Source organism: Limanda limanda, chromosome 1 (genome assembly GCF_963576545.1).
Source record: "Limanda limanda chromosome 1, fLimLim1.1, whole genome shotgun sequence".
In the NCBI taxonomy this organism is placed as follows: domain Eukaryota; kingdom Metazoa; phylum Chordata; class Actinopteri; order Pleuronectiformes; family Pleuronectidae; genus Limanda; species Limanda limanda.
In genome coordinates, this window is record NC_083636.1 from 11931240 (window position 1) to 11957385 (window position 26146).

Here is a 26146-nt window from a genome sequence, read left to right on the forward strand (position 1 = left end):
ACCACCAAAAAATTGCTGTATCTCTTTAATAATAGCTCAATACAGTGAAAGGTATGTTGCTATGAAAGTGCCTCTTCTTCATCACAACATTTTAGTCAAAGTTACAAGAAAAAGCTACTTCTCACATCTTATGCCTGTAGAAGATAATTAGCAGATTTCTAGATCTAGATTATCAATAACCGGCTGAACCTCTAATCCGTCTGGAAGAAAGGTCTCTCACCATTTATAACCAGTTGTCTTCTGCAGTAGAGTATGGGGCACCTCAAGGATCAATTTATGGACCAATCTCTTTTAACATGCGTCTTTTAGTTAACAATATTCATAGACCATGTGTTTTCTTCCACTGTTTCACTGTTTCATTGATGACACCAACCAATCACTGAGTCCAGAGTTCTGCACTGAAGCGTCGTCTGATGTAATATACTGAACATCTCTTCCGGGGTTATTGTAACTGAAACACTTAAATGATGCCATCTGCTGGGGGCCGTTTTGAATACATTCAGCTGCCGGAAATATTGGCATCTTGTTTGACAGTAACTGAACCTTTGATCGGTAAATTACAAAACTTGTATAAACATGTTTTTTAATCGACTAAGAATTATTGCTTAAAATAATCCATGTTTAGCTTTAGCTTTAAGTGGCTTTTATCTCATCACACCTTGATTTCTATGCCTAAATGGTAAAACTGTAGACTGATCACCAACAGCACAGAACTCTGTGGCCAGGATCTTAACCAGAGTCAACAGATTTGAACTTATCACCCCAGTTTTACACGCGCTAACTCCTCAATATATCTTAGTTGTTTTTTGACCTTTTGACCCTGAGAGTCCTCTGACAGGGGCCCCATATCTGCTCCAGGCTCCGACTGCGTGGAACAGAGCTTTTTGAGTAACAACCCCAAGGCACTGGAAAACCAGACAGCAAGTGTTTTTATACTTTTATTGTTGTTAAGATCAAAGTGTTCCAGTTTTATGCATTATTTAAGTTTGTACTTTTGTGTCTGTTGGTGTATAAAGAATAAAAAGTCATATCAAAATGGCCAAATGAACTAGATTAATTCAGAAAAAATATGTCCTGTGACTGTAATATTATTATATATTGTTAGATTATTGAAGTAGTATTTTACTATTGTAACTGGTGGAGGTAGATCCTGTTTAAACCATCTTATATAGTTTACTGTTGTGTCGTATCATATTTTATAAGATCATCACATGTTATTTAAATGTAATTTTATAAACTGTAAAGTTAGCAGCTATCAAATTATGAAGTCAAGTATAACGTAACAAGTAAAGTAGGACTTAAAATATTTCAAAATCACAGCTACATTACTTAAGCAAAGCTAAGAATATACATCGTTCACAAAAAGACTAATTTCAATAAAACTAGAATTTCCAAATGTGTGTGTATAACTTAACTACTTGACTATTATTTATATGTATGCATTTTGAAGGGGGGGGCGGGGTCTGTTTGGTTGCCCAGAGCCCCCCAAATCCTTTGGAACGCCCCTGATGAAGCCCATTTCTCCGCATTTTATCGATAGAAAAATGTTTCATTCAGCATTTTCGTGGTAAATATCCCATAATATGTGAGGGAGTTGACAGTGAGAATAGTTGAGGAAAGAAAATCTGCTGATTTATTTTTCAGCAGCTGTGAGATCACGTCACGAATCCTCCGACCAACCCGTCACGTGTCCTGAGTGAGGCGAGCTGCGTTCAAATCCCGGCGCTCTCATTGGTCAGTAGCATAGGTGTGTCAGGAGGTGTGTGCGTCATGACGCACTCGGTCGCTACGTTATTTCCTGCTGAGGGTAAACGCTGGAGGAGGGAGGCGACGCATCAAGGTTGCAGCGCAGACGATCAGGACTGTGTGTGTGTCTGTGTGTGTGTGTGTGTGTCTGTGTGTGTCTCAGGACCGACACACACACATCCATCGCTTCGTGGCTTCTGGACATGCTTCGGATTCGTGTCTCTGAGGTAACTCGTAACTTTTGTCACTAAACTCTGCAGTTATGTAACTGTGATTCTCACGTTGAGGAGCATTTCCACATGGTAGCGTGTTGCGTTAATGAATTTAAGAACTTTAAAATGTAATCACCACTCGCACGCCTGGTAGAAACTCTCTCTCTCTCTCTCTCTCTCTCTCTCTCTCTCTCTCTCTCTCTCTCTCTCTCTCTCTCTCTCTCTCTCTCTCTCTCTCTCTGTCTCTGTCTCTCTGTCTCTCTGTCTCTCTCTGTCTCTCTCTGTCTCTCTCTCTCTCTGTCTCTCTCTCCACAGCGCACACTGTCACATGTGCTGGTCTCTGCAGCCAGCTGAGAGTCTGGCTGTTTCTCAGTGAGCCCCTTCACTTTAAGCTTCCTGACTTGTGGTTGTTTAAAACCTCACACACCCACACAGAGTCGAGAAAGGCGTCATTGTGATCTAAGCAACATTTTCTCTTTCCACTCTCAGTGTGAGGCATGTTTCCATCTCTGTGCCTTTGCAGCAGAAAAAGAAGGGGATCTAATGTCAGATCACTGGTTTTGATCTCGGTGTGGACGCTGGGCTAGTTCCTCTCCTGGATGATCTTGTTGCAGGGAGATGAAAAGTTCTTGAAAGGGTCACAGCAGCTGATCCTGACTCAGCAGAGGACAAATGGGCGCCAGATCAATCCTCTATTCTTAACCACTGAGTCTGCCTACTTGAAGTCTTGGAATCTTTAATGAAGACACCTGCTCAGGTATCCATCTGATTTGACTAAGCTCGACAATGTCTTGCACCGATTGTGTCGCCTGGCGGTGCAAAACATAGCTGTCATCTGTTAACATACTTTGCGAGCAGCTGACGTCTCTCCAGTGTTTCCTCTTCTCCTTCGAGACCTAAAGATAGAGCCCTCTGTCTGGGATTACAGTTCCTCTGGGACTTCAAACACAATGTCCTTTGAGGTGAGATGGAAACATGGGCTGGGCCCGGGGGGGGGTCTTCTGTGGAAGAGGAAGAGCTCATTTTAAACACATCAGCAAAGACCCAACAAGGCTGAATTATATGCATGAGAGAGACTCCGGCTTTATCCAGTCTTGGCTGATTATTGCTTAATCTTTAAATTCTTTGATTTCTTCGATGAAACTCTTGCTTTTTTATCAGAAACTGTAAAAATCTGTATCATAATATCGGTTTCTTGGTTTGTGATCACTTGGTTTGTCTACTATAACTTAAAATGACAAAAAGAAGTGATCTGTCACTTTTTAGACCCTGAAACCATCTAATATTTTGAATAATCTTCTGGAGAAATGACGTAAAAGAGCAGCAAAACGGTTGCAAATTCGATTTTCTGTCCAAAAAAAAGGAATGAACGTGTCAGGGCCAGGGTGCACTTCAGGACAGACCACATTCCACATCTATACTGTGGAAGCTGGATCTGGATCGTACATATTTTGGACACACTTCAGCCGCAGTGGAAAATTCAGTACATTTAGATAAACGATGCCATATGAGGGTTACAGTGCTGCCTTCTCCAGCTCTCCTGTAGATGAAATGCTGGTTACTGTGTGTGTCCAGGGAGCCAGAGATTTACTCAATCTGCTCTTTGATGTGGAAATCTGTGCAGGCTCCCGGGGCATCAGTTCGTCACAGGGCAGATGTTGGTGTGATAGCAGCAGCAGTCGCTCAATCTCCCTCTGGGATTTTGCCTTAAAACACCTTCAGTAAAGAAGACATGTATCCGTCCTGTATGTTTCCTACAGCTGCAGGCGCACATGCATTTACACACGCACACGCATTTCCCCTTTACACAACTCTGGCGTGCTGTCAAGACTTGTCCTCTGGAAATTCTGTAACACAAAGACTAGATAAACAAGCTGATCAATCACATCCCGGCTATCAAGGCCTCAGGGGTTGACAGAGTTCATGCTCCCCCCCCTCCCCCCCAGGCTGATACAGAAAACACTAAAGTTAATCATGGTGCTCGGCCATTATGCTCAAAAAGTCCACGTCGAGCCTGAAGGAGTCTCAGTAAGTTGAAGTTGCACAATCTGACGTTCGCTGCGTCCACGCTGGCCGTACAGATGTGTGCAGCTGTGTAAACTGAGATTTGACACTGAGCTCCCACGAGCTCTGAGCCGGCCGCTCTGTGTGTGAGATCGGAGATATGCGTCTGACTCCTGCTCAAACGTTTCAATTGCTTTCCTATTACACAAATATAATTATACTGCAGAAATATGAAAGCAAAAGAACAGTGTGTTTTTTGCAGGATTGGACATAGAGAGTCGGCCTCTTTTAGAAAAGTTTCTTTTTGTTTTGTGAACGCGTCGTTGCCTCTGCACGGAAGCGTCACCGCCCGAGTACATTTGACAAAAGTAAATCAGTGTATGGAACGACAGGAGGAACATCTGTCACGGTGAATTACTGGAAGTTGTACAGAGCGTTCCAGTGCTGTGATGTTGTGCGATGCCTCAAACAGACGTCCTTCACCCTGCTGGGAGCAGCTGGCAGCTCCTGCAATCCCCCCCCCCCCCCAAACTTAACCCTAACACCTTCACATCGGGAGTCTATCAGCCTTACATCAGGCATCAGTATCCTAAGACCTCCTTACCCGGTCTCACATCTGCAGACATGTTTTATCTGAAACCGACAGTCTGATTTATTTGTGAACTAGGTGCCTGGTTCCTTGTGGATGAACATCCGAGCTACAGAGTCCAAAAAGATAGTGGTGACCTCACTGGGATGCACTTGGTGACTTGTTCATGAAACAGTCAAGGCTGTGTCCTGGTTTCGTAACAGGCAGAACATTTGGGTGGTAATCAGTGTGATTTGTAGTTTGTTTTATAGAATAAAGAAGCTCTGAGCTCTCCCCATACATGCATCTGTAGAAATATGGTATTAAATATAGCAATAACATACTAAGAGGTGTTATGTTTCAGCTTTTTGCCTCACAGCCAGGTCCAGATGTCTTTCCCCTGTATCCTATATGAGGGGGAGCTCCTGCTGCGAATATGCTGAATGAAAAACAATCATGGTTGTTCTCAGAGGTGGATCTTAAGTCTCATTGTTCTCTCCTCTCATTCCAGTCGGGTGAGTGAGGGGTTTTTCCTCGCAGGTTTGACTCGGCCTCCACCATGGCAGGGGACCTCTACAGCCCCCCATCCCCGCTGGGGGAGTCCCTCCTGGGCAGTCCTCTGTGTGGAGACCTGATGGAGGACTTCTGTGACATCTCCCAGTCGATGGGAGACAGCGCACTGGGATTTGACATCCCGGAATACCAGAGCACTGGCTCAGGGTCCGAGAGCTCCACTGCACTGGGTGAGTCAAGAAGGAATTGTCACAAGGTACAAGAACAGATGCTCTACGTCCAAATTTATGATAAATATTATGTGCCCTCAGTGTACACTCACTGATTATATTACAAAGCAACAAGCAGAAGGTCCCAAGCTGCTTTTCAAACTGTACTGAACAGAGTTCATTTTCAGGTAATGTTGATTGTTACAACAATGGCCTTCTGATCTTTTGGCTCCAGAGTGATATATATTTATATTCACTGAAAACAGGAGATGAGACGCAATTGGATTCATTTCTCTTTGTGTCTCTACACGTCTTTAGTTCTGCAGGAGCGATTGTACTCAAGTGGTCGCCAGGGCCACATTTATCTAGATTTATTTTAAAGATTGTTTTATTTCCACATATATGAAATGTTAATTTATTTTTGAGTAGTCCTTAGCTAAGAAAAGTTTACTAGCTGCTGCTTGTACCCTCATATTTATCGTACAGACATGAGACCGACAATTTGTTGCAGTTTTCTGTATATGACCAATCATCGAATTTAAGTGGGCTTACAAAATTGTCATTTGTGTGGACTGACGAGCCTTCCCTGTTTCAACACGCCAGAGTCCTGAAAACTGGAATTTCCCCCCTTGGCACACTGAATATGTGCCTTTTAAATTGGTCGGATGCCAACTAGGTTCTTGTCAGCTGTGTCGGACTTGCTCTGTAAATTGCACCGTGACTAATGAGTAGAATCACCGTGTTGTTTTCTTTTCTGCTGCCTTCTCTTCTGCAGACACCCTGACCCCGGCCTCCAGTCCGCTGTCGGGGGTCTGCGGAGCTGCACCGGGCTCAGAGGACGGCCTGAACCTGGAGTGCCGGGTGTGCTCGGACAAAGCTTCAGGCTTCCACTACGGGGTGCACGCATGTGAGGGCTGCAAGGTGAGAGATGTGGGGCTACAGCAGGCACAGCTGGAGTATGTATTGTATGTATGTAATTACATACTCTACATATCAAAGTGAGAAACGCTATAGATGTCACATTAAGATATAAATATAAACGTTACCACAGATTCAAACTCGTGATCCCTAGACAAACATCAGGTCTGCTCCTCCTACATGTTACTGTGCAGCGGTGTCAGGGTTGAAAAACATTGAACGAGCCAACACACCCATGTGCCCACATGCAAGTACAGCCCCACATGCAGGCCCGCTCACTGACACACATACAGAGCAGGGCCGCCTGACCCAGAGGCCAGTGGAAAGATTCTGAGACACGCTGCCAGGTCATGTGAGTTAGGGGACATGAAGGCATTGGTTGACTTGGCACCTCTGCCCTGGTTGGCACAGAGCCAGACTGAGTGATAATAATACACAGACAGAGAGAGAGTGTTAAATTACCTTCTCAAAGAGTCATTTTTTGATTTAATGCTAAAAGACATGTTTTGCAAATGTTTCTGAAAGGTTTTCACCTTCAGGCCTAGATGAGTTAAACTCTATAAGAATAGTTTTGTGGGGAAATATATGAAGTTCCAGACATTTTAATTAAAGACTTCTAAAAATAAGATGGCCACTGTAAGACTATAGCACTGAGACCAACGAGCACTTTATGGAGTACTACGATGGGCATGGCAAGGGGGAAATCTTAAAACCTTATTGAAACCATAGTCAGTTAATTAAAATCCCTCCTTAAAAGAAAACCAGGTTTAAAATGACAAACGACCCCAGGCCTCCATGGATTAGGGTTAGGCTCAGGTTTATGCTAGATTTAGATTAGGTTTAGATTAAGTTAGGGTAAGCAAGTAGTAACTATGGTAAGTGTGTGTGTGTGTGTGCGTTTGTTAAAACTATTAGGGATCAACACTGCATTGTTTGTGTGGTCATGTGAGCTCAGGCTGTTGCTGCTAACCTGAGTCTTTGTTTGCTGTATTTACTTTGCCGTCCAAACTTATGACCTTGCCTGCAGTTACACTTTTAACCAGACAAACACGTGTCTGGGGTCGGTCAGAGACGTTTCAGTTCCTCCTGGTCTTCTCCTCGTTGTGTAACAACCTCCACTGGCGCTGTGCCTTCGGTTTCACTGGAATCTCAAGGAGACCAGAGAGATGGACGCAGGCAGGGGGCGAACGCTTCACAATGTTCATTCCACAGTCCAAGTCCAACGGAGTGACCTCCCAGCTTCACAATGTGCATCTGCGTGTTCCCGAGCTCTGCAGACACCGAGCGGCTCCCTGCATTCATCAGAGTCCCCACCAACACAGCTCATCCGCGGCTGCATGACTTGGCACACGACCTGTCATTGTGCCAAGATTCCATTCTAAATCAGGAACATGCCGGTGACGATGAGCTGTTGGACGCCGTGCATGCGAGAGACGTGTTTTGACAGCTCTCTGTTGCTAAGTTCTCTGACGGGGGGGGGGGGGATGTTGCACCATCATGGAAAAATCTGGCTCGTGATATGTGGCGAGTCACAATTCACGGTTTCACGGCTGGACAGGCTCTGGGTATCACTTCTAACACCTTGCTTTAATGAGAGGAGCGCGCCGTGGAGCTGGACCGGGCGTGAGAGCCCAAGTCTGTGGTGGTGATGACGCAGCAGCAGGGAAGGCACAAAGGGGAATGAACCTGCTCAGTTACTTGGACTGAAAACAAAGATGGACGACGTGACGGCTCCCCGGAAGTGAAGGCAAAACCTGTGTCTCAATTTAGGGGCTGTGTCCTTCGGAGGCTGCGCTCAACGACCTCTTGCGTCACAGTGGAGCTGCAGACGAATGGATCCTTCTATACCCGAGAAATCAATGCTAGGTAATCAGGACAGTAACAAGGACGGGATGAGGTGGCGACACCAGTTGAGGAAGTCCTCTGTAGACCAGACGTCTCACTTCGGTTCAGCCTTCACAATCTAACCGGCCCATGAAGATCGCTTCCTTCATTGGCCACACGGCCAATAAAGTCTCCAAAGAAGTCTCCTTCAGAGGACGAGGTCCACACGGACCTCGTCCTCTGAAGACTTCTGCTGAACTGGGTCATGGCTCATGTGTCTCAGTCACCACCTTGAGGCGGGCTACAGTATAGGTCATAAATCCTGCCTCCTCCATATTAGTGGATGGGACATTTCTCATCACTGGTGTCTGTTATTCAATGCGTCATGATTTGACAGATGAGACTGACTCATTATTGGTTGAGCTTGTGTATGGACGGGACATCGATAACATGTCTCTCTCTCTCCGAACGCCACTGTGCAGACTCTGGCTCCAAATGAGCGAGATGTCAGCGGTCATATCAGGGATATTTGGGCGTCATTTCCGGAAGCGGAGACGTGTCGTCCATCTTTATTCTCAGTCAATATGAGCATGTGTCCCAGAGGTACCTGAAGTGCCTGAAACGCTCTCTTCACTTCACAAAAACAAGTTTGTCCTCAAGTCCCCGGCACACAGTGCACCTCTCTGCTCCCGTCTCCAGCGGTGTTACTCACCTCTCTGGCCTCTGGCTGTGTCTGTACATCCTCACACAGACATGAGAATACATGCACTTACATCTGTTTTTTACTCCATGTTCAGCTGTGATGTTTTATAATGTGTTTTTGTCAGACCGCTCTCATCCTTATGCACGAACACTATAATTAAGATTAGACCCTGATCTTACCAGGAAGCTGGAATTTCTTTAGATTAAAAACACCAACACAACACAAAAAGTGATGTGTAACACATAATACCTCATAATGACAATGTGTCATAACTGGCAAAAAGACAAATGTAAGCTGATGACTGATGTATCATGTGACTACGTGGCTCCTGCCAGAAAACCACACGTCCCTTTGTCCCAGTGAGGGTTGATGAATGTCCCGACTGAAATATCAGTGGTGCACAAAGGTGTGTGAGTGCACATCAAAGAACTGTATTAGAAGTTGTAATTTCTAAGTTTTATGTGGTTCCTTTCTTTGTTATCTTAAATGGTATTTTCCTGTGACTCAGCTTTCTTTAACATCTTTGCATGACACACTTGTGTTAGCGCCAGCACTTCCCTGCACGTCCGAGGACAGGATTAGACCAGGTGACCTGAACTGCTCACCACCACCAAAACACTCTTTTTGTGCTCAAAGCGTCACTCAGTGTTTTTCACTTCTTCACTTTCCCAAAGGTTGCTTCCTCACTTTGCTCATTTTCACATCTCATATACGTGACAATGCTGTGAGTCCAGCTACCGAATCCAATCTCAGACAGACCAGCGTTGACTTTTCTCTTTATTCAACAAAATTTCACACCACAATAGTAATAATGCGCTGGAAGGTCACAGGAAGAGAGCATACGAAGGCTCAACTCTCACGTTATGAAGCCACATTCAAATTCACTAGATCTGGATTTTATTTCCATTTGCACAATGATTTTTTGATCGAGATCTGTGATTTATCCTCTAAGAAATGAACAGAAAATCAGAAAAAATGGTAAAGAAAGAAAAAATAAACAACCAACAAAAACTGACAGACAGGGGTGAAAACATAACCACCTTGGTGAAGGTAACTTGCAAACAGATATAAGAGGTTCCAGCTCCCTATACAATTAATTTGAATCTATGCTCCCTAAAGTAAGATACACCAGCTTCTTCTTTCTTGCTTATTGAGTGGCATGTAGGTTTTTCATGCATTTAATTTATTAGTAAAATCAAATCACGAAGCTTCACCGTGTGCCGAGGATGAGTCCTTTTATTCCCTGGATGCAGTATTCAGTATAAAAACATCATGAAGGTTAATTGGTTTTCATATGAGGTTCTTTATGCACATAAAAAAATATTGCAGCTGAGGTTGAGAGCTTTAAGTATGTGTTCTTCTGTCTCCACCAGGGTTTCTTCAGGAGGACCATCAGGTTGAAGCTGGAGTACGACAAGTGTGAACGCAACTGCAAAATCCTGAAGAAGAACCGCAACAAGTGCCAGTACTGCCGGTTCCACAAGTGCCTCTCTGTGGGAATGTCCCACAACGGTAAGACTGTAACGCTCCACGCATTCACTGAACGATTTAACGTGTAATTTATTTGCGAGGGAGTAAAAAAAAGTCTGTTGAACCACAAGCAGTGTGAGCGCGGTTTTATAAAACTCTGCTCAAACCGAGTTCTTAACAATCACAGCAGGACACGTCCTTCTGTGATTTGGCTCCGGTTCAACGTGCTTTACTTCGACTGGGTTTTTATAGAACAGTGTCCCGCCGGACCCAGCTTGACATTGAGCAAACACAGGCCCGTACAAAGCTCCACATCTGGGCTGTCATCTGCACCGCCCGCCAGAGGGTCAGTGGGTTCGTCTCGATGGCCTCCCGCTGCAGACAGAGACTAGAGTCAGTAACCTGAGAGGGAGACGACATGTTGCCGTCAGAGGAGAGGAACGAGAACACACCACATCTGTTGTGTGTGTGTGGGGGTGGGGGTTGTGTCTGCATGTTTTCTGCAGCCGGAGAAAACGTCTGATTCGTGTGTGTGCTATAAGAAAAACTCCTCTATCTGTTGCTAATGGGGAAAAGTTTCTACCTGCCAGCCATTCGGTTTGGTCGGATGCCACAGGCGGAGAAGCTGAAACTCAAGGCGGAAAGCAATATGGTGGAGAAGGAAGCGGAAAGCCCCATGCTGGCAGACCACAAGATTCTGGTCAGGCAGATCCATGACGCCTACATGAAGAACTTCAACATGAGCAAAGCGAAGGCGAAGCTCATACTCACCGGAAAAACCAGCAAACCGGTAAAAAAACAAACAAGAACAAAAGGTTGAGGATATTTTTTTAATTCTGTGTCTCCATGTCAGCTCTCATCATGGTCTCCTCTGTCTCTGCCCGCAGCCGTTCATCATCCACGACATGGAGACGTTCCAGCTGGCCGAGAGGACGTTAGCGGCCCACATGGTAAACGGTGACCAAGCCGAGCCCGAGTGCGGCCTTCAGTCTCGGGATGTGGCTCTGGACACAGAGTGCGGGGAGCTGGAGCAGAGGGAGGCCGAGGCGAGGCTCTTCTTCTGCTGCCAGAGCACGTCTGTGGAGACGGTGACGGAGCTGACAGAGTTCGCGAAGGCCGTGCCGGGTTTCCAGAGCCTGGACCTGAACGATCAGGTGTGTTTCAGCAACTCTGGTGGTCAAGTATCTTACTGCGTATCTTGATCTCCTCCTTTCTTCCTCTTGCATTTAGGTGACCCTATTGAAGTACGGCGTTTACGAGGCACTCTTCACCCTCCTGGCCTCCTGCATGAACAAAGATGGCCTCCTGGTGGCACGTGGCGGCGGTTTCATCACACGTGAGTTCCTCAAAAGCCTCCGTCGTCCTTTTAGCGACATGATGGAGCCCAAGTTCCAGTTCGCCACGCGCTTCAACGCTCTGGAGCTGGACGACAGCGACCTGGCCCTTTTCGTGGCCGCCATCATCTGCTGTGGAGGTAAAGGATGCCGATGACAGACGATAGGCTTTAAAAGAAGTGACTCAAAACCTCCTTCTTCACCAACTTTGTCTCTTTTAGACCGTCCTGGCCTGGTGGATGTACCTCTGGTGGAGCAGCTGCAGGAAAGCATTGTCCAGGCGCTGCAGCTCCACCTGCTGGCCAACCACCCTGACAACACCTTCCTCTTCCCCAGACTTCTGCAGAAACTGGCCGACCTGCGGGAGCTGGTCACTGAGCACGCTCAGCTGGTGCAGGAAATCAAGACGACTGAGGACGCTGCTCTGCACCCGCTCCTGCAGGAGATATACCGGGACATGTACTGAAGTGAGCACACAGTCAGGAAACCGGGACATGTATTAAAAGGTTGATTAACTTGGTGTAGATACAGTGAACATTAACCAATACTATCATGCATATCAATGTACTGTAAGTAACTTATTGTGCAGCTTCAGTGGACGTGCACTGCTGTGACCGTGTGACTCTGAAGAACAAAACTAGACTGAAGTTCTTTTCAGGGGGAACGGCGGCTCCTGTAGGGGACCTGAGCGCTGCTGTGAAAGGAGACACAGTGGGGAACGTACTCTCTGAACTCAGAACCCATGGATGTGGCGAGATATGTTGATTTGAGCTCAAAGGAACCATTTGCTGTGCTCACTTTTACCTGAACGATAGGAGTACAGAGCAAACGCTAAATGGGGAGGACATAGAAATGTGCACATGTAGTAAAGAGACTGCCACAGTCATGCATGCACTGATGCTAAATACTAAATGTGCCTTTAAACATTAAGATGAATGTTTTACAGACAGTGTTAGTAGTGCAGAAGCGGCTAAAACTGTAAATCATAATATTCTGGATTATTAGGGTGATTTGTTCATTTAAAGGTCATTTGAATGTGTCCATCGTGTTCTTTTATTATCATCTAGTGCCTTATCAGCCAAGTTTCCCTGAACTATCCGGAACACAATAGAGTCCTTGAAAAACGTGGTTTGGATCTTTTCCCAAATCATTAATTATTTAATGTTGGACCAAGAAATGTTCACACATACTATGAAAATCAACCATCATTTGAAATGTATTGTGTTTTTATGGTTGATATATTTATTAAATCCTGCTGCTAAAACCAGCACAACATGATAACTCACTTTAAACCCATTTTCCGGATCACTGCACCATATTACAATATTCTCTGCCTTTAAGTCACTGTTTTTCCATGAAGAAAAAAAAACTGTTTTGGCCTGTATTTCATACTTTGACCATAAACACAATAATCTGTTGAGCTGGTTTAGGTTTTATTTTGTAAATATGGCAGGAATGTGTTGACCGCAGTCAAAGGGACGTATGTATCTACAGACCTCAATAAAAGAGCCAGTTGCCTTGTTTTCTGAACTGAAACGTCACCTCCTGATGCCACACTGAAACATTAAATGTTGTTTCTTGTCATAATGAAACTGTTAATATTTTTTAACCATGTACAGTTGAGGGTTCAATGAGAAAATTAATTTGCTGTTTGAATTAAAGGAACTACGTCAAGTGGTAGCCCAGAATAAACAACTATATTTGAATGAGTTAATATTACGCTGGTTTATTTAATTGCCTGACAAAGTAAATATTATATTTTTATGTGATTTAGGACCCTGGTTGTTCAATAAATTAATTAATATACTTTAAAAAATATATATAATATTAATATTATTATTTATAGAAGGGAAAGTGCAAGTGAAAGTGATAATGTTGATGACAGCAGCTTTGATCTATTTAAATTCCCCCATATTCCCTAAAACTTATTTTTGTTCCTTAATTCCTAAGTTTGAGTATTTGCATATCTTCTTGTTATTTTTTCTATGGAAATGTTTGCTTCATTTCCAAATAATTTTATACATAAGTATGTCAACAAAGATTAGTCTGACGAATCGTGAAATATATTGTGGAATAAATATATAAATAAACTGATCTGGCCCAATTTTTCATAATTTAATCAACAAAATGATGATAATGACATTAAATGTATTGATAATAATGATAGTTGCAATAATAATAATTGTAATTTAATAATTGTAATTCATATTTAATTCATACGTATTTTATACAGTATGTGCGACTCTACTCCCCCACGCCTCTAGGTGGCGGTAAAGCTTCATGTAACATTGTGCCTGTACGCGACATGAACACCAGGAAGTAAACTTTCCTGTGAACGATGGAGCAAAGTTCCAGTGAAACCAGTGAAAAAACCTTCACCTGCCAGTTGTGTGGTTTAAGCAGCTCGTATAGTTACTACGGACAGAAACCACCAAACACTAGAGCCATAGTGTAAGTCACCAACTCGGCTCCGGAGCTAGCCATGCTAAAGCTAATGCTGTTAGCTGCTACGTGACTGTATTCACAGCGAAAACAACCGTCCAGCGATCTGTTCGTCGCATGTGTAACAAACTTCTGTCTCGTCCCTGTGCATCAGGAGAATCTACGAGAAGTTACAGTGTGTTTTAATCTCCACCAGGTTGCTGGAGGAGTGTTTTGTGACCAAGGATCCGTTCAGTCCGGACCGGGAGAAGTTCCTGGTGCTGGGCTCCACCTGCAGCCTGTGCAGCCTCTGTGTCTGCGCTGGATCGGTGAGGTTCAGTCCTAAAGCTTTGGTTTCTGCCTTAACAAGTCACCTCATCTTCGGACATGATTCATACGTGGAGGCACTGATGTGGGCATGAAGCTTCAGGGACAAATGAGATGACTTTGTGTGTGTGTGTCTTTAGAAAGGGTTTTAAAACTCATCTATTTGGACTAGCATTTTGTTTGTGTTAATTTGTATAGTCATTATACTTTAATTTGATTGTTGCAATGTTGTTCTTGTATCTGTTTGGTTTTCTTGCAATGCTGAGTAGGATCTGTTACTCATACTTTATTTTGTGTAGCATTTTGTGACTCTGGTTTTGAAAGGCCCAATAGAAATGAAGCTGTTTTATTATTATTATGATTATTTTATATAATAACAAAACGTTAACATCAGCTTATATATATTGAATATTAAGATAATTAGTAGTTTCCTGCTTGACCTTGTTGATCACAGTTGAAAACCAGTACAATCTGTACAGACCTTGTAATTGATTCCTCTGCCCTGAAAGATACATCGTAGGGAAATAAATTGCCGTCTCTCCTGGAATAAGTGGGTTGTATTTGGTGCTTGTGTGAAACTGATGCTGACCATGGCTCTCTCCTCTTTGACAGGACTGCAGTCTCTTCTACACCAAGAGGTTCTGCATGCAGTGTGTGAACAAACACCTGGACCAGTTCCCTCACCAGATCCAGTCCGAGTTGGCCAAGAAGAAGCAGAGCTCCAAGGCTGCCGTGTCATGACGTCCGACGAGACGTAATCTGCTCAGGTGTCTCGGACCAATAGTTTTTGTCATGAATAGTGTTTATAAGCACTTTTTGATTAAATCCACACTGGATGAAACTATAATTACACAAAGCTGCAAAACAAAACATCCTGTACTGAATCCACGTCGCTCTCAGTTATGGGCACTCTGATTGGAAACACACATCCATCACTAAAGTACAAATCTATCCTCGCGGCCAGGATGTTAACCTGCTGCATTATAGTCAGCCAGGTTTTATTTGTTTACTGCAGAGTTTTATAGAAGTAAACTGCAGGTGTGAGGAGTGCTGCCAAACCTCTGTTGGATTGTGTTTGCAGGCTCACTATGAAACCTCCCAATTAAAAATGGCTGACAGTTTAAAATCTGAACCTTCTCCACATTTTATGTACACTGCATCTTAAAAAATATGTTTTATTCAGTGAAGCCCATTGTCTATGCTATATAAACTCATAATCAAATAAGGATGAACAGTTTTAAATGAGCTCTACCACGTTTTCAGTTATGACCATGATGCTCATCTAAGCCCACAGCGGCTATTCTAGTCTCTCTGTAAATAGTTCCAACAATATTACAGCCATGAGCATATGAGTCAAAACAGCAAAGAGGAAGCAATAGTTCAGTTGCAAGCTGTCAAAGTGGGGAAAATAATAATAAATGTTTTTAAATTTTTTAATGAGCCCGTTCTTTTTTTACAAGAGAACACATTTTTACTGCTTTTCAGCAACATATGGTAACAGTAACATTAACGGCACATCCTCTAATATTACACACATGTTCACAGTGACACATTGTTTGCAAAAGGCATCACAGCTCGAGCTTTGATTCCTGTTTGTTCACGGTCAAAGCTTGAAGTGTTGACTTCTGTCGAGTCAAAAGTATTTTCTCTTTGTTCTGAAATCATAAAAAACCTAAAACACAAAAATATAATTTTGTTTTGTGACTTCTTTTTAAATCGTGGATCATTATTAATGTTTAACTAACAGTCATTTCACTGCAGTTGCATCATCCCTCAGTGGTGTGAAACTGTTACTCCATTCTTGTCATTTTAAATTACACCCGGTGTCAAATGTAGCTTCCCAACTACTAATAATCAAAATAGCCTTTCACTGACATACCCTAAACTTTTGTTATTATTTAGGTGTCACTTTCTGGTGAGAATGCTCAACCTTGTCTCAGCAAAAGTATAATCAAACTACAATGGAACTCAGTAGAGATCATACCCCCGCCAGGGCCCCACACTACCTTTATGAAACCACATTTAAATTCACCAGGTCCGGAGTTTTATCTGGATCTGCACTAAATTGCGAGCAAAATATCAGTCCAAACATGATCCATGAAATTTTCTCAAAGAAATCTATAGAAGAGTGGGACAATTTGTATCGATCTGCTACCTATTCGGATCCACACCAAAATTGAATAAGTTCTTCCCTGACCCCTTACGCATCATTTGCAGTTCTGTGGAAATAATCAAATTAACACATGTGGAATATTCCGCGATCCGAGGTCGCATTATGTCGACATATGATCTGGATCTGCCCCAACATTTAATGGGTTCTTCTGTGGGTCCTGCCCCAGTCCTCCACAATATTTTTGTATAATCCTGCTACAGAAGAAAACAGGTAACAGACAAACTTTCACAGTTATTGTCACATATTATCTAACTTGTACCCCCCCCCCCCCCCCCTGCAGCCGAGCTTTAATATGTCCAACTCTGCAGGAGGAAAAATCCTAAGCATTCGCTTCTGCATGTGTGACCTTAACAAAATGTTCTCTTGCCTTATTTATCCTCTTACTCGCCTAATCAGTTTGATCAGAATCTGTTTTTAGCTCGTGGGTCGCTCTGAACACACAACACTGTGCCCACTTTGCAGCAGCGTAAACACATTATGGATTAAGTGTGATTCCCGGCGATAACATCGATATAACAGATGTCCTCACTGTATTTGTCACGAGATGTTTGGGTCTTCTCGGGGGTTAACTGAAACAGCATGGCCTAAAAGGCAAGCGCAGGGAGTTTTAATACTGGGCAGGAATGCACAGTGACACACACTGTATAGTTTTAAGGCTTAAACTGCTGTAGAAGTCGATTTTTTTACTCGCTCACGTCAGGATTCCTCTGGAATGTATGGAAAATAAATGTGAAAGCTGTTAAATCTTGACATGAACCCAAATTAGACTCCTGGGTGAAAATGTTTTATATGATGCAAACAGGAAACCCTCAAAGGCAAATGGCTGCGAGTCTCAAAGTTTGTTTTTTTCCTCTTTTTTTTTTTTTTTTTTTTTTTTAAAGCTGCACCACTTTCTGTTTCCTCATTATGTAAATTCCAAGTACACACAAGCAAGTGCAACCAGTGTAGCACACAAACCGCTGCTGTGGCACCAGTGGCGAAGTCTAAAAGTGATAGGCACCAAGCCAACGATGACGGAAGGATTTCTACTCCAGAGCTGATGTCATCTGATGCCAGGAGGCAGATTTGTGGCCTCTTTTTTGTTGTGGTTTTCCTGCATGAAAGCTCTCAGTCATGTCTCATCCCCCACTTTTCCATCATTTTAGATCTGATTCTTGCATTGGTGTCATTCAGGATTCTCTTGGTGCTGTCCAGTCGACCAGCCGGTTTTTCCACCTGTTTAAAGGTGATCGAGGATGTGTCATCAATGGAGGGCGGTGCACAAGGGAAACTAACAGTCACAGCAACATGTTGGATGACATTGTTTTGATCTGTTGTTACTATGACTGCATTAAGAGGCGGCGACGTGACAGCTCACCAAAAGCAAAGTCAAACGGCCTCAATCGCCACCTGGTGGCTGGCTGTAGTATAGGTCATAAACCCTGCCTCCTCCATGTTAGTGGATGGGACATGTACCAAATTAAAAAGTCAAAATACAAAGTTTCTGTTATGTGGTTCTTATCACAGTTGTGTATGTTCAAGTGTTTGTTTACCTTTAAGTTTCGTTTGAATTAATTATTTGGTGCTATAAAAAACAGGCTGAAAGGTCATGATTGACAGTTGTGATTGGTCGAGCATGTAAATCAGCAAGACTTTGCTGCTCCATCAAGTGACGCCTACTGCTCAGTCTCCGGCTCTCTCTGGATTTAAAAGTAGCTGCATGACCTGAAACCGAGCGTGTTCCATGCTGGTAGAAAAGGGGCTGTTGTGCCGTTACAAACACCGCCACCTCTGCGTAAAAGCACCCCCTTGAGGCGAGGTTTAGAAATGACGAGTGATGATTGGTTAGAAGTAGGGTTGAAATCATGTTGAACGTACACTGGGGGGCTTTTCGCATCACGGGTGCTTACTGCAGCACAACAGCGGCGTCATTGTCCTTCAATTATCTGGCCGCGGTAACTGAATACATTTACAGTGATTGAATCAAGTGGTGAGCCTAAGCTGTGTGTGTGACACTGAATCAGATGAAGTAGTGAAATCCGTCAGTGCTCACACAATCGCTTGATGATTGATTCATGTGATAGTGTTACCAGCCCCCGAGCGAGACCTCGGCCCGGCGCTCCTGCAATGTGAGATAAACCTTTTTACCAGTGTTGTTCTCTTATCAGGTTTTACTCTGCAGACAATTAGCTGACTGTTTTCAAAACCCACAGCATCTCACAGCGCAGGAACACGGAGACTATTGACCTGAGTCTGAATATGATTATTTAGATCTTTATGTTTGTATGAGTTGTGGCAGAGTTCAGACTGGTGCAAGTTGTTGGAAGTCAATGTGACAAGACTAAAGAGATTTTAGGATTGTCCTCTCTCATGTGCTGATTAATGTTAAGGCTGCTGAGCTGGTGCAGCAGTATTAATACAAGATGACAAGCTCGGCTTTGGGCCTCATGTTGTTGCCATGTGTAAAAAAGCATGTGCGTCAGTCATACTTTTATGCTTTTTTTTAATCAAATTTGTTTTAAATGCTTAATTTCCTGGTATAAATGTGTGCAGCAATATTGTTGGCACAGCCCTAACTGACCTTCATCACCTGTACAAGGTCAAGATTTTAAGAAGGCCTAAATAATCCCAGACGATTCTAGCCCCCCAGTGTTCAGTGTTCAGTGAGGGTCGTTGCTTCCGTCTGCCCATAGATTCAAATTCATGAGTGTGTGCAAGTTGGTGCAGATCCTAATAAAAATCCAGATCTAGCTAATTAAAATGTGGGACTTGTGGACTTTGGCGGAGGTAAGCGCTTTTCGCTGAGTGCCCATCCAGTTCCAAGTATGACCCTGTTTGTGTTTAATGTGATCAGAACAGGCTGTTTAGATGGCAGCGTTTTATGACATGGTCTCACATACGAAAATCTATCCGTGTATCGCCTCCCGTTCACTGGCGATTTGTACGAGCAGGTCTGGTGAATTGAACGTGTGCTTCCTGTGGTGAAGCAAATCAACTTTGGTTATCTTTGGCATCTCCTTTTGAACGTGTTCCCGTACAGCCTGTTATCTTAATGAGTTAATATCGGAATATAAGCGTCCATTAAAACTTGCTGAGTGATGCTCATGTCATTGAGGATCAGAGGAAGCCTTTAACCTTTAATCTGCATGTCTGACCTTGAACCAGGTGTGAATGGACAGTCCACTTTCTCCTGTAACTCACATCAGTTGACTCTTGTGTGTTTCCCTCATCGATCAGCTCCATGGAGTCACATCCAACACGGAGCTGATCCCATCCAGCTCGATGCTGTTGCCCTGTTCGACTTTAAGAACTGTATGGGCGGTCCCTGCTGCGCAGACCAATGAATCGCCCTCTCTGTTTAAATAGTCCTTGATGTCAACTTTTCTTCTTCACTCACAGCTCCCTCTAACGCCATGTTGGCTGTTATGACTTGACTTGTTGTTTTCATCAGTCTTTACTACGGACCTGACAGGAGTGGCTCTCTCGATCGCTCCTTCTGGAGACGCTTCACACCGTTTTGGATGAGACGCGCGGATTACGCATGCACTATCCCCCGTGACTTTGCATTTTTACAGGATTAAGAATTGGAAGTACGCGTTTGAGAAGATCTTATTTTTTTTTTGGTTGTTGCTTTCTTCCCCCCTCCCCTCCTTGTCTTATGTGCATCAAAATGTCAGATGTTCGCCTTTCTAATGCGAGCCCGACATTTGAGAGGGTGGATGCGCGGCAGCCGGACACCATGAGACCCCCGGTGCGCAGGAACCTTTTCGGCAGACCCGACCGGGAGGAGGTACGGAGGAATTTGGCGACGACGGTGCAGGAGGAGGTGGAGGCTTTCAGGGAGAGGTACAACTTCGACCCGGTGGAGGAACGACCGCTGGAGCCGCGGAACTTCGAGTGGCAGGCGGACCGCAGCGCCCCGGAGTTCTACCTCCGGCCGCCTCACGGGATCCGGCCGCCGGGCCGAGAGGAGCAGCTGCCCGCCGGGGACCTCCGGCAGGAGAGGAGCGAGCCCCGGCCGGAGAACCAGGCAGCCCCGAAGCGACCGAGGAAGAGACCCTCTGGAGATTCAGGTGATTTATTTTCTACCGTCCATTATTGAAGCTGTCACGCAATTTTCGTCCATATCTGAAGTGTCGCTGTGTCGCAATGCGGAGCCGCCGGCCGGGTTCGAGCTGCGGTCGCTTCATCACCGTGTCCCGGCTCACAGACACCGAATCACCGGGGAGGAGAGAACACTTAAAAGATCCCCGCTTATGAAACTTTAAAAAACTCAAATCCTCCCCGAACTGTAGGCCGCACTTCACTTTACTCCACTTTACTCCACATGACTTTTATTATTACACTGTAACCCGCAGATGTGGCATTCTCGCTAGAATCGGTGGTTTTCCCCCGGGAGTCTGGCAGCAGCTCGTCGGTCAGGTGTACGTGCTGCTCCACACATCCTCACAACTTCCCCTGACACTTGTCTGGTCCTCTCTCCTCCGCCAGGTCCCTGCTCCAGCGAGTGTCCCAGTAAGAGGTCACATACCGACGATGAGGATGATGAAGACCCGTCGCACGGTGCCGGGAGTCAGGCGGTGACAGCCGCGGAGCAGAGGACACCCGACCGGCCGGATAGCAGCCAGGACGTCCAGTGAGAAACAGCGGTAGGTTGGAGATGAATGTCCCGCTGTTCCACTTGTGTCGAGTGCAATGCATTGCCAACAACACACGGAGCTTCAGTGCCTCAAACACTAATAATCGGCCTTCGTGTTGGGTGCCAATAGACTTTTGTTTACTTGTTTATCATCAGCACCAACACAATTGAGTGGAAAACACATCTATTTCCTGCATGCAGCACTTAACACGTCATCGACCTTCAATATCTACAGGTTTTTTAAATCCTCCACAACTGTGTGTGTGTGTGTGTGTGTGTGTGTGTATGTGTGTGTGTGTGTGTGTGTGTGTGTGTGCGCGCGTGCGCGTGCATGAGAGATTCAAGTCAAGTATGAGCAACTGCTCTTTCAATTGCACCATTCAACAAGCCGTTTCCTCTTTATGTTCCCACAGAGCAGCGCAGACCTGTTGCTGGTTTCTCATCATCTGACAGAAGGAGGAGAACAGTACAAAAGAAAGAGAGAGAGAGAGAGAGAGAGAGAGAGAGAGAGAGAGAGAGAGAGAAGAAACAGCCTTTCCCTAAAAGAGGGGATGAGGGGGAGGCTGCACAAGCACTGATTATGAACACTATCAAGTTTTGGCACTCATTTTAATTAAATTGCCTCAGAAGCAGCAGACAATGTAGCAGTGTGCAAATGGATTTTTGCTCATCTTTTTTTTTATTTTGTACCTACTACCTATGTTTCAGATGTAGCACATAAAGGCGAAAAGCATAATATGCTTTTATACTTTTTTTTTTTTCTTCTTTTTTTTTGTTAAATGTATTTGAATACGTGTGTGAATTTGACTCGGGAAGTTGCAGTGCAATTTTCAGCAGAGAAATATTATTTTGTTGAAATGGTCGTGTTGTATCATTCTTCAGGTAATTGATGTAAGTTACAAATGCAGATTTCAAAAGTCAGGGTCACGTGGATACAACAAAAAAAAAATGTCTTCACTTTTTCTATGGCTTTGTTTGTCCAGTGTTTAAAAAGCCTGTCTTGTTTCTGAAGGCCACACTGAAAGTCGAGGGTCCATCGAACTGGGAGCAGCCATGATAGATAAAGTTTACATGGAAATAATATTTCTTTATTCCCCCTTTTTAATGTCATTATTATATTTCCTTTTTTTTTCTGGAGTTTTTCCAAAGTTTGTGCCTTTTGGGGGGGAGGGGGAGGGGTGGGAAGGAGGGGTGGCTAAACTGCTGAGCAATATCCAACCAAATTTAAACAGTATTTGCTAATAATCCTAAGAATTAGCTATTATTATTATTATTTTAAAATTAGGTGAGTTATTATTTTAGTGGCTTTTAGGCCATGTGTCCCAGCCCTTGTAATAAATAAATTCAGTAGTCCAGGCCAACATAGATAAAATATGTTAAAATCACTGGGCTACTTATTATGCAAATATGTGAATCAAAGATTTGTGTTTGTGCTGTGGAATTCATGTGGAACATGTAATTGCACTATTGTTACTTTCTCATTTATTTTAGTGAAGGCAGAAAACAAAGTTACGCTGCCTTTTTTGGTGTCAAACTTTGAAGTGTACCTGTGTGCCTTTTTTTTGTCTGTTTTCGAAAAACACTGAAAAAATTATACAAACTTATTTATGTTGAGCTTTTTTTTCCGTGGGTGTATGTATCGCTTCCCAAAGCAACAACTTTTGTGCATTTTTTGTAAATATATATTTTCATTATTATTTTTAAGATAAATAAACTGTTGCAAAACTGAGCCTAATAATCGATTTTATACCCCGTGTGTTTTGTGTTCTTTTTTTTCCCGTTACTCTATCAGCATTTGGATTGATCTAAAGAAGAAAAAGAAAAAAACAACCTCTGCTGTAATAAATTCATGTGCTCAGTATTTTGATCGAGCAGCACACAACCGCTCCACCCTTCACAAACACACTTACATTTAATGTGATCCGCCCATATAAACTGGCTTCTAATAGTCATTACACAAAGTGTGACACAAAGACCTGGTGCAGATACAAACATGCTATTAAAAAGGTTTGATGAATGACAGTAGTGATAGGATCAGGAACAAAACTACCACTGATAAGTCACATAAAGGCCTTGGAATGTGTAGGTTGTTCTCATTCCTGCACAAATTTGACAGCTCAGTCATATCTATAGTATTCCTATAATCTGCAGATAGGAAATAAGGAAGGTAAAGAGTGCACGTGCAGGATTTGGTTGGAGTTGTAAAGTTGTAAACGTGCTCAGGGTCTGAAACCCGGTACACGGTGTACAGCTCGAGGGCAGGTACAGCTCTGGTGTGCAGTGTGTGACTGTGCTGGATCTCTCAGCCCAGCTCTGCCTCTAGAAGTTGAAAACAACAAGGGTATGTCCTGAGGAAAAGAGGGAGGGGGGGCTGGTGGACTGGTAAGAGGTGTTTTTTTTTTTTGGGGAGTTATTGGCTCTCCCCGGCTCCAATCACAGCGCAGAGAGGAAAAGCAGACCACTTAGGAGGCAGCCAGTCACAGAGCAGTGGGAGGGAGCCTGGGACAGAACAGGCTGTTCTTTTCATAAAACACACACCACCCAATTAGTTTCATTGGCTGACTCTTTCCTGTTGATACCAGCCTGTAGGAGTCACATTCAGAGAGAGAGAGAGAGAGAGAAAAAAGAGAGCGAGCTACTCCTATAATATCTGGTGCTGACTGTGAGTGTGTGCAGTGATCACCACTGAGCTTGTTGCCTCTTTGTAAACTTTAAGAGAAAGTTGTAACACGTCATGTTTCTTTTTTTTTCACAAAACACATTTTTTACTTTGGACCAAAAGACACATTCAACTGTATCAGCTGCCTTGTGGAGTAGCACAAACATGTGCCGTCACAAAGATCATCTGTCATTTCTGCATGTTAACGACTTGTTGGTTTTGTGTATTTCCCTAACTGGGTGTGATTGTCTTCATGTTTGTCCTGCACGGCGTCACAGCCGTGCAGACGGGGGATTGTTTTCTTTCTCCCTGTTTGTTTGAATACCAAGTAACTCAAGGATGCATGGATGGATTTTCACCAAACTTGATGGGAATATGTACTTGGGAAATGACATCATGCATTTGATGTGTCACTGCATCCTACAGGAAAACAGACATGACATGAAGCACATTTAGATGGAAAAATTGTTATCATATGGTAGGAATGACATCATCAAGATGTCACTGTGAAGTCAGAAAATGTTGTATACATGTGAAGAAGTGAAGTAGACACATGATCCACAACTAAGTGTAGGTTAAACAATCATTCATCATAAAGTTTTAATATTATATTACCACGTAAACATTTTTTTAAAAAGCAACGGCGGTGTATACACAGTGTGTGTGCAGGTATGTAAAGGTCCTCCGTTGCTTTTCTATATTTTGGCCCGGATCATATTTTACTGTTTTATTTATGGGAAATTACTCTAGAAAGAATTGAACTAATTGGGACAAGGAGTTAGCTATAGTAAGGTCAAATGTCTGCTTATGAAACTGTCCTATGCATTTTATTCTTGAAAAACATATTGCTGTAACTCATAGATGAATCTGTGTTGTTGTTGGAACTGGACGTCCCTAAAATGTTCACAATGTTCTGCAACGAGACAAACATGCAGAACACATCCATCCATTAGCTATAGGCAGCCAGAGCCTCTTCCAGCCGTAGATCCTTTAGGTTTAAATCAGGCAAAGCACTGGTTGTTACTGAACCTCATTATCTTTCAATTCTGATCAGCTCCAGGCGGTTATTCATGGTCACGGGGGGGAAAGAAACGTCTAAAGTGAATCAAATTCCCTGCAGATAGTTACAGATGCGTAAGAAGCTACATATTAACAGAGGTGGCCTCCATGCACAGTAATCAAGCGTCACATGAAGTATTGTTTAACTCGCTCAGAGAAGGAAAGCACAAGCACACAAAACTGAACATGTGGAGGAATACTTGATTTTTCATGCAACTGGATGTCTTGCCTATGAAATGATACAGAATGTATCTGTTTTTAGAGTCTGAATTATGATAATATCGCTTTATCCAACTTTGCCATTATTCACATGCTTGTGTCCAGTGAATTGAATTGTTCTTCTTGGCCTTTTCTTTTAATGTAAATGCAATATGTTACTTTTAGCTCTGACTCTTTAACAGAAATGCACCGTGTAAAACCCCATAAGCACCGAGGTAAAATGGATAGCCTCCAAATACATTTCCATTCTGTCACACTGGTCAGGAATCCTGCTCATAATATGGCATGGAGGGAACCTTATATGAACAAATTATGACCCTCTTTCCTCCTGTTAAATCGACTCTTTCACTTAAGGAGGAAAAGTTTAAAGTGACTCATGACATTTAGTTGATGGTTCTTGTAAGCGACATTGAGTTCCGGTCATTGAAAAACCAACTTCCTCTAAATTTTCTCCGGTTTCCAGCCTCGATATAATGACAATAACATATGAAGTGGATGTCGTTTCAGCTCAGCGCTCGGAATGATCTCCGCTGTAGGGGACGACTATCGAGGAACAATTTCACCGAAGCCTCAACAGTCGCAGCAGATTCAGAACTGAACATTTTTGAGGTTGTCAATCAAACACGTGCTGTGTGTTTACTGCAAATCACTATCTGATAAATACATCTATTAAAAAGACATCTATTAAAATGTGTGCACGCCCTCCTCTCAGGTGTTCTCACTATTTCTGGTCCTGATTCCACCTCAGGGTTGTGTGTGGGCGTGCTCAGACATGGCTGACATCTCCGTGACTCTGCCATTAGATGTGTTGCACCTGCAGGGTTCAGATCACTCGTGTGAGGAGGTGCCGAGGCTTTAAAAGAGAAGGGTGGTGAGTTGCTCAGACCCTTTGTCAGCGCGCTGCCAAAACTCTTAGCTCCAACTTGCTGGTTTTTTTTGTAACTGTGCAATGATTGTGAAGCAGAAAGTTTGATGTTTTAGTGGATTTGAAGGACAGCTCTTGATTTAGGCCTTGTTCAGATCTGGTATTGACATCTGTCTTGAGAGATCTGATCACAAGGGGTCAAAGCTTTAAATACAGTGTGTACAGACCTGGCCTTATCAAAAAGTGTCCTGAATGTGTCAGCTCTCACTCCCCCGGCTCTGTATGCAAATGAACACATGCATCA

At 43.6% G+C, this 26146-nt stretch overlaps 3 protein-coding genes across 5 annotated transcripts; all 3 read left to right on the plus strand.

Annotated features, from left to right (window-relative positions):
- The first annotated feature begins 1796 nt into the window (after nucleotides 1-1796).
- LOC133014470 (peroxisome proliferator-activated receptor alpha-like) lies at nucleotides 1797-13210 on the plus strand. Of its 3 annotated transcripts, none has more exons than XM_061081736.1 (9): nucleotides 1797-1973; nucleotides 2448-2715; nucleotides 5042-5273; nucleotides 6028-6173; nucleotides 10071-10209; nucleotides 10758-10957; nucleotides 11055-11321; nucleotides 11398-11641; nucleotides 11723-13210. In XM_061081736.1, exons 3-9 carry the CDS (start codon nucleotides 5090-5092, stop codon nucleotides 11965-11967), a joined length of 1425 nt encoding a protein of 474 aa, XP_060937719.1. In that variant the 5' UTR covers nucleotides 1797-1973; nucleotides 2448-2715; nucleotides 5042-5089; the 3' UTR covers nucleotides 11968-13210. The 3 variants fall into 3 exon arrangements, with proteins under 3 accessions (XP_060937719.1, XP_060937709.1, XP_060937702.1); XM_061081726.1 differs by having other exon boundaries at nucleotides 2482-2715; XM_061081719.1 differs by lacking the exon at nucleotides 2448-2715.
- A 596-nt stretch (nucleotides 13211-13806) lies between these two features.
- cdpf1 (cysteine rich DPF motif domain containing 1) lies at nucleotides 13807-15940 on the plus strand. Its single transcript, XM_061072425.1, has 3 exons — nucleotides 13807-13952; nucleotides 14140-14251; nucleotides 14862-15940. Exons 1-3 carry the CDS (start codon nucleotides 13840-13842, stop codon nucleotides 14988-14990), a joined length of 354 nt encoding a protein of 117 aa, XP_060928408.1. The 5' UTR covers nucleotides 13807-13839; the 3' UTR covers nucleotides 14991-15940.
- A 3865-nt stretch (nucleotides 15941-19805) lies between these two features.
- Nucleotides 19806-22782, plus strand: cdkn1ba (cyclin dependent kinase inhibitor 1Ba). Its single transcript, XM_061067734.1, has 3 exons — nucleotides 19806-20474; nucleotides 20893-21050; nucleotides 21454-22782. Exons 1-2 carry the CDS (start codon nucleotides 20060-20062, stop codon nucleotides 21039-21041), a joined length of 564 nt encoding a protein of 187 aa, XP_060923717.1. The 5' UTR covers nucleotides 19806-20059; the 3' UTR covers nucleotides 21042-21050; nucleotides 21454-22782.
- Nucleotides 22783-26146: the final 3364 nt, after the last annotated feature.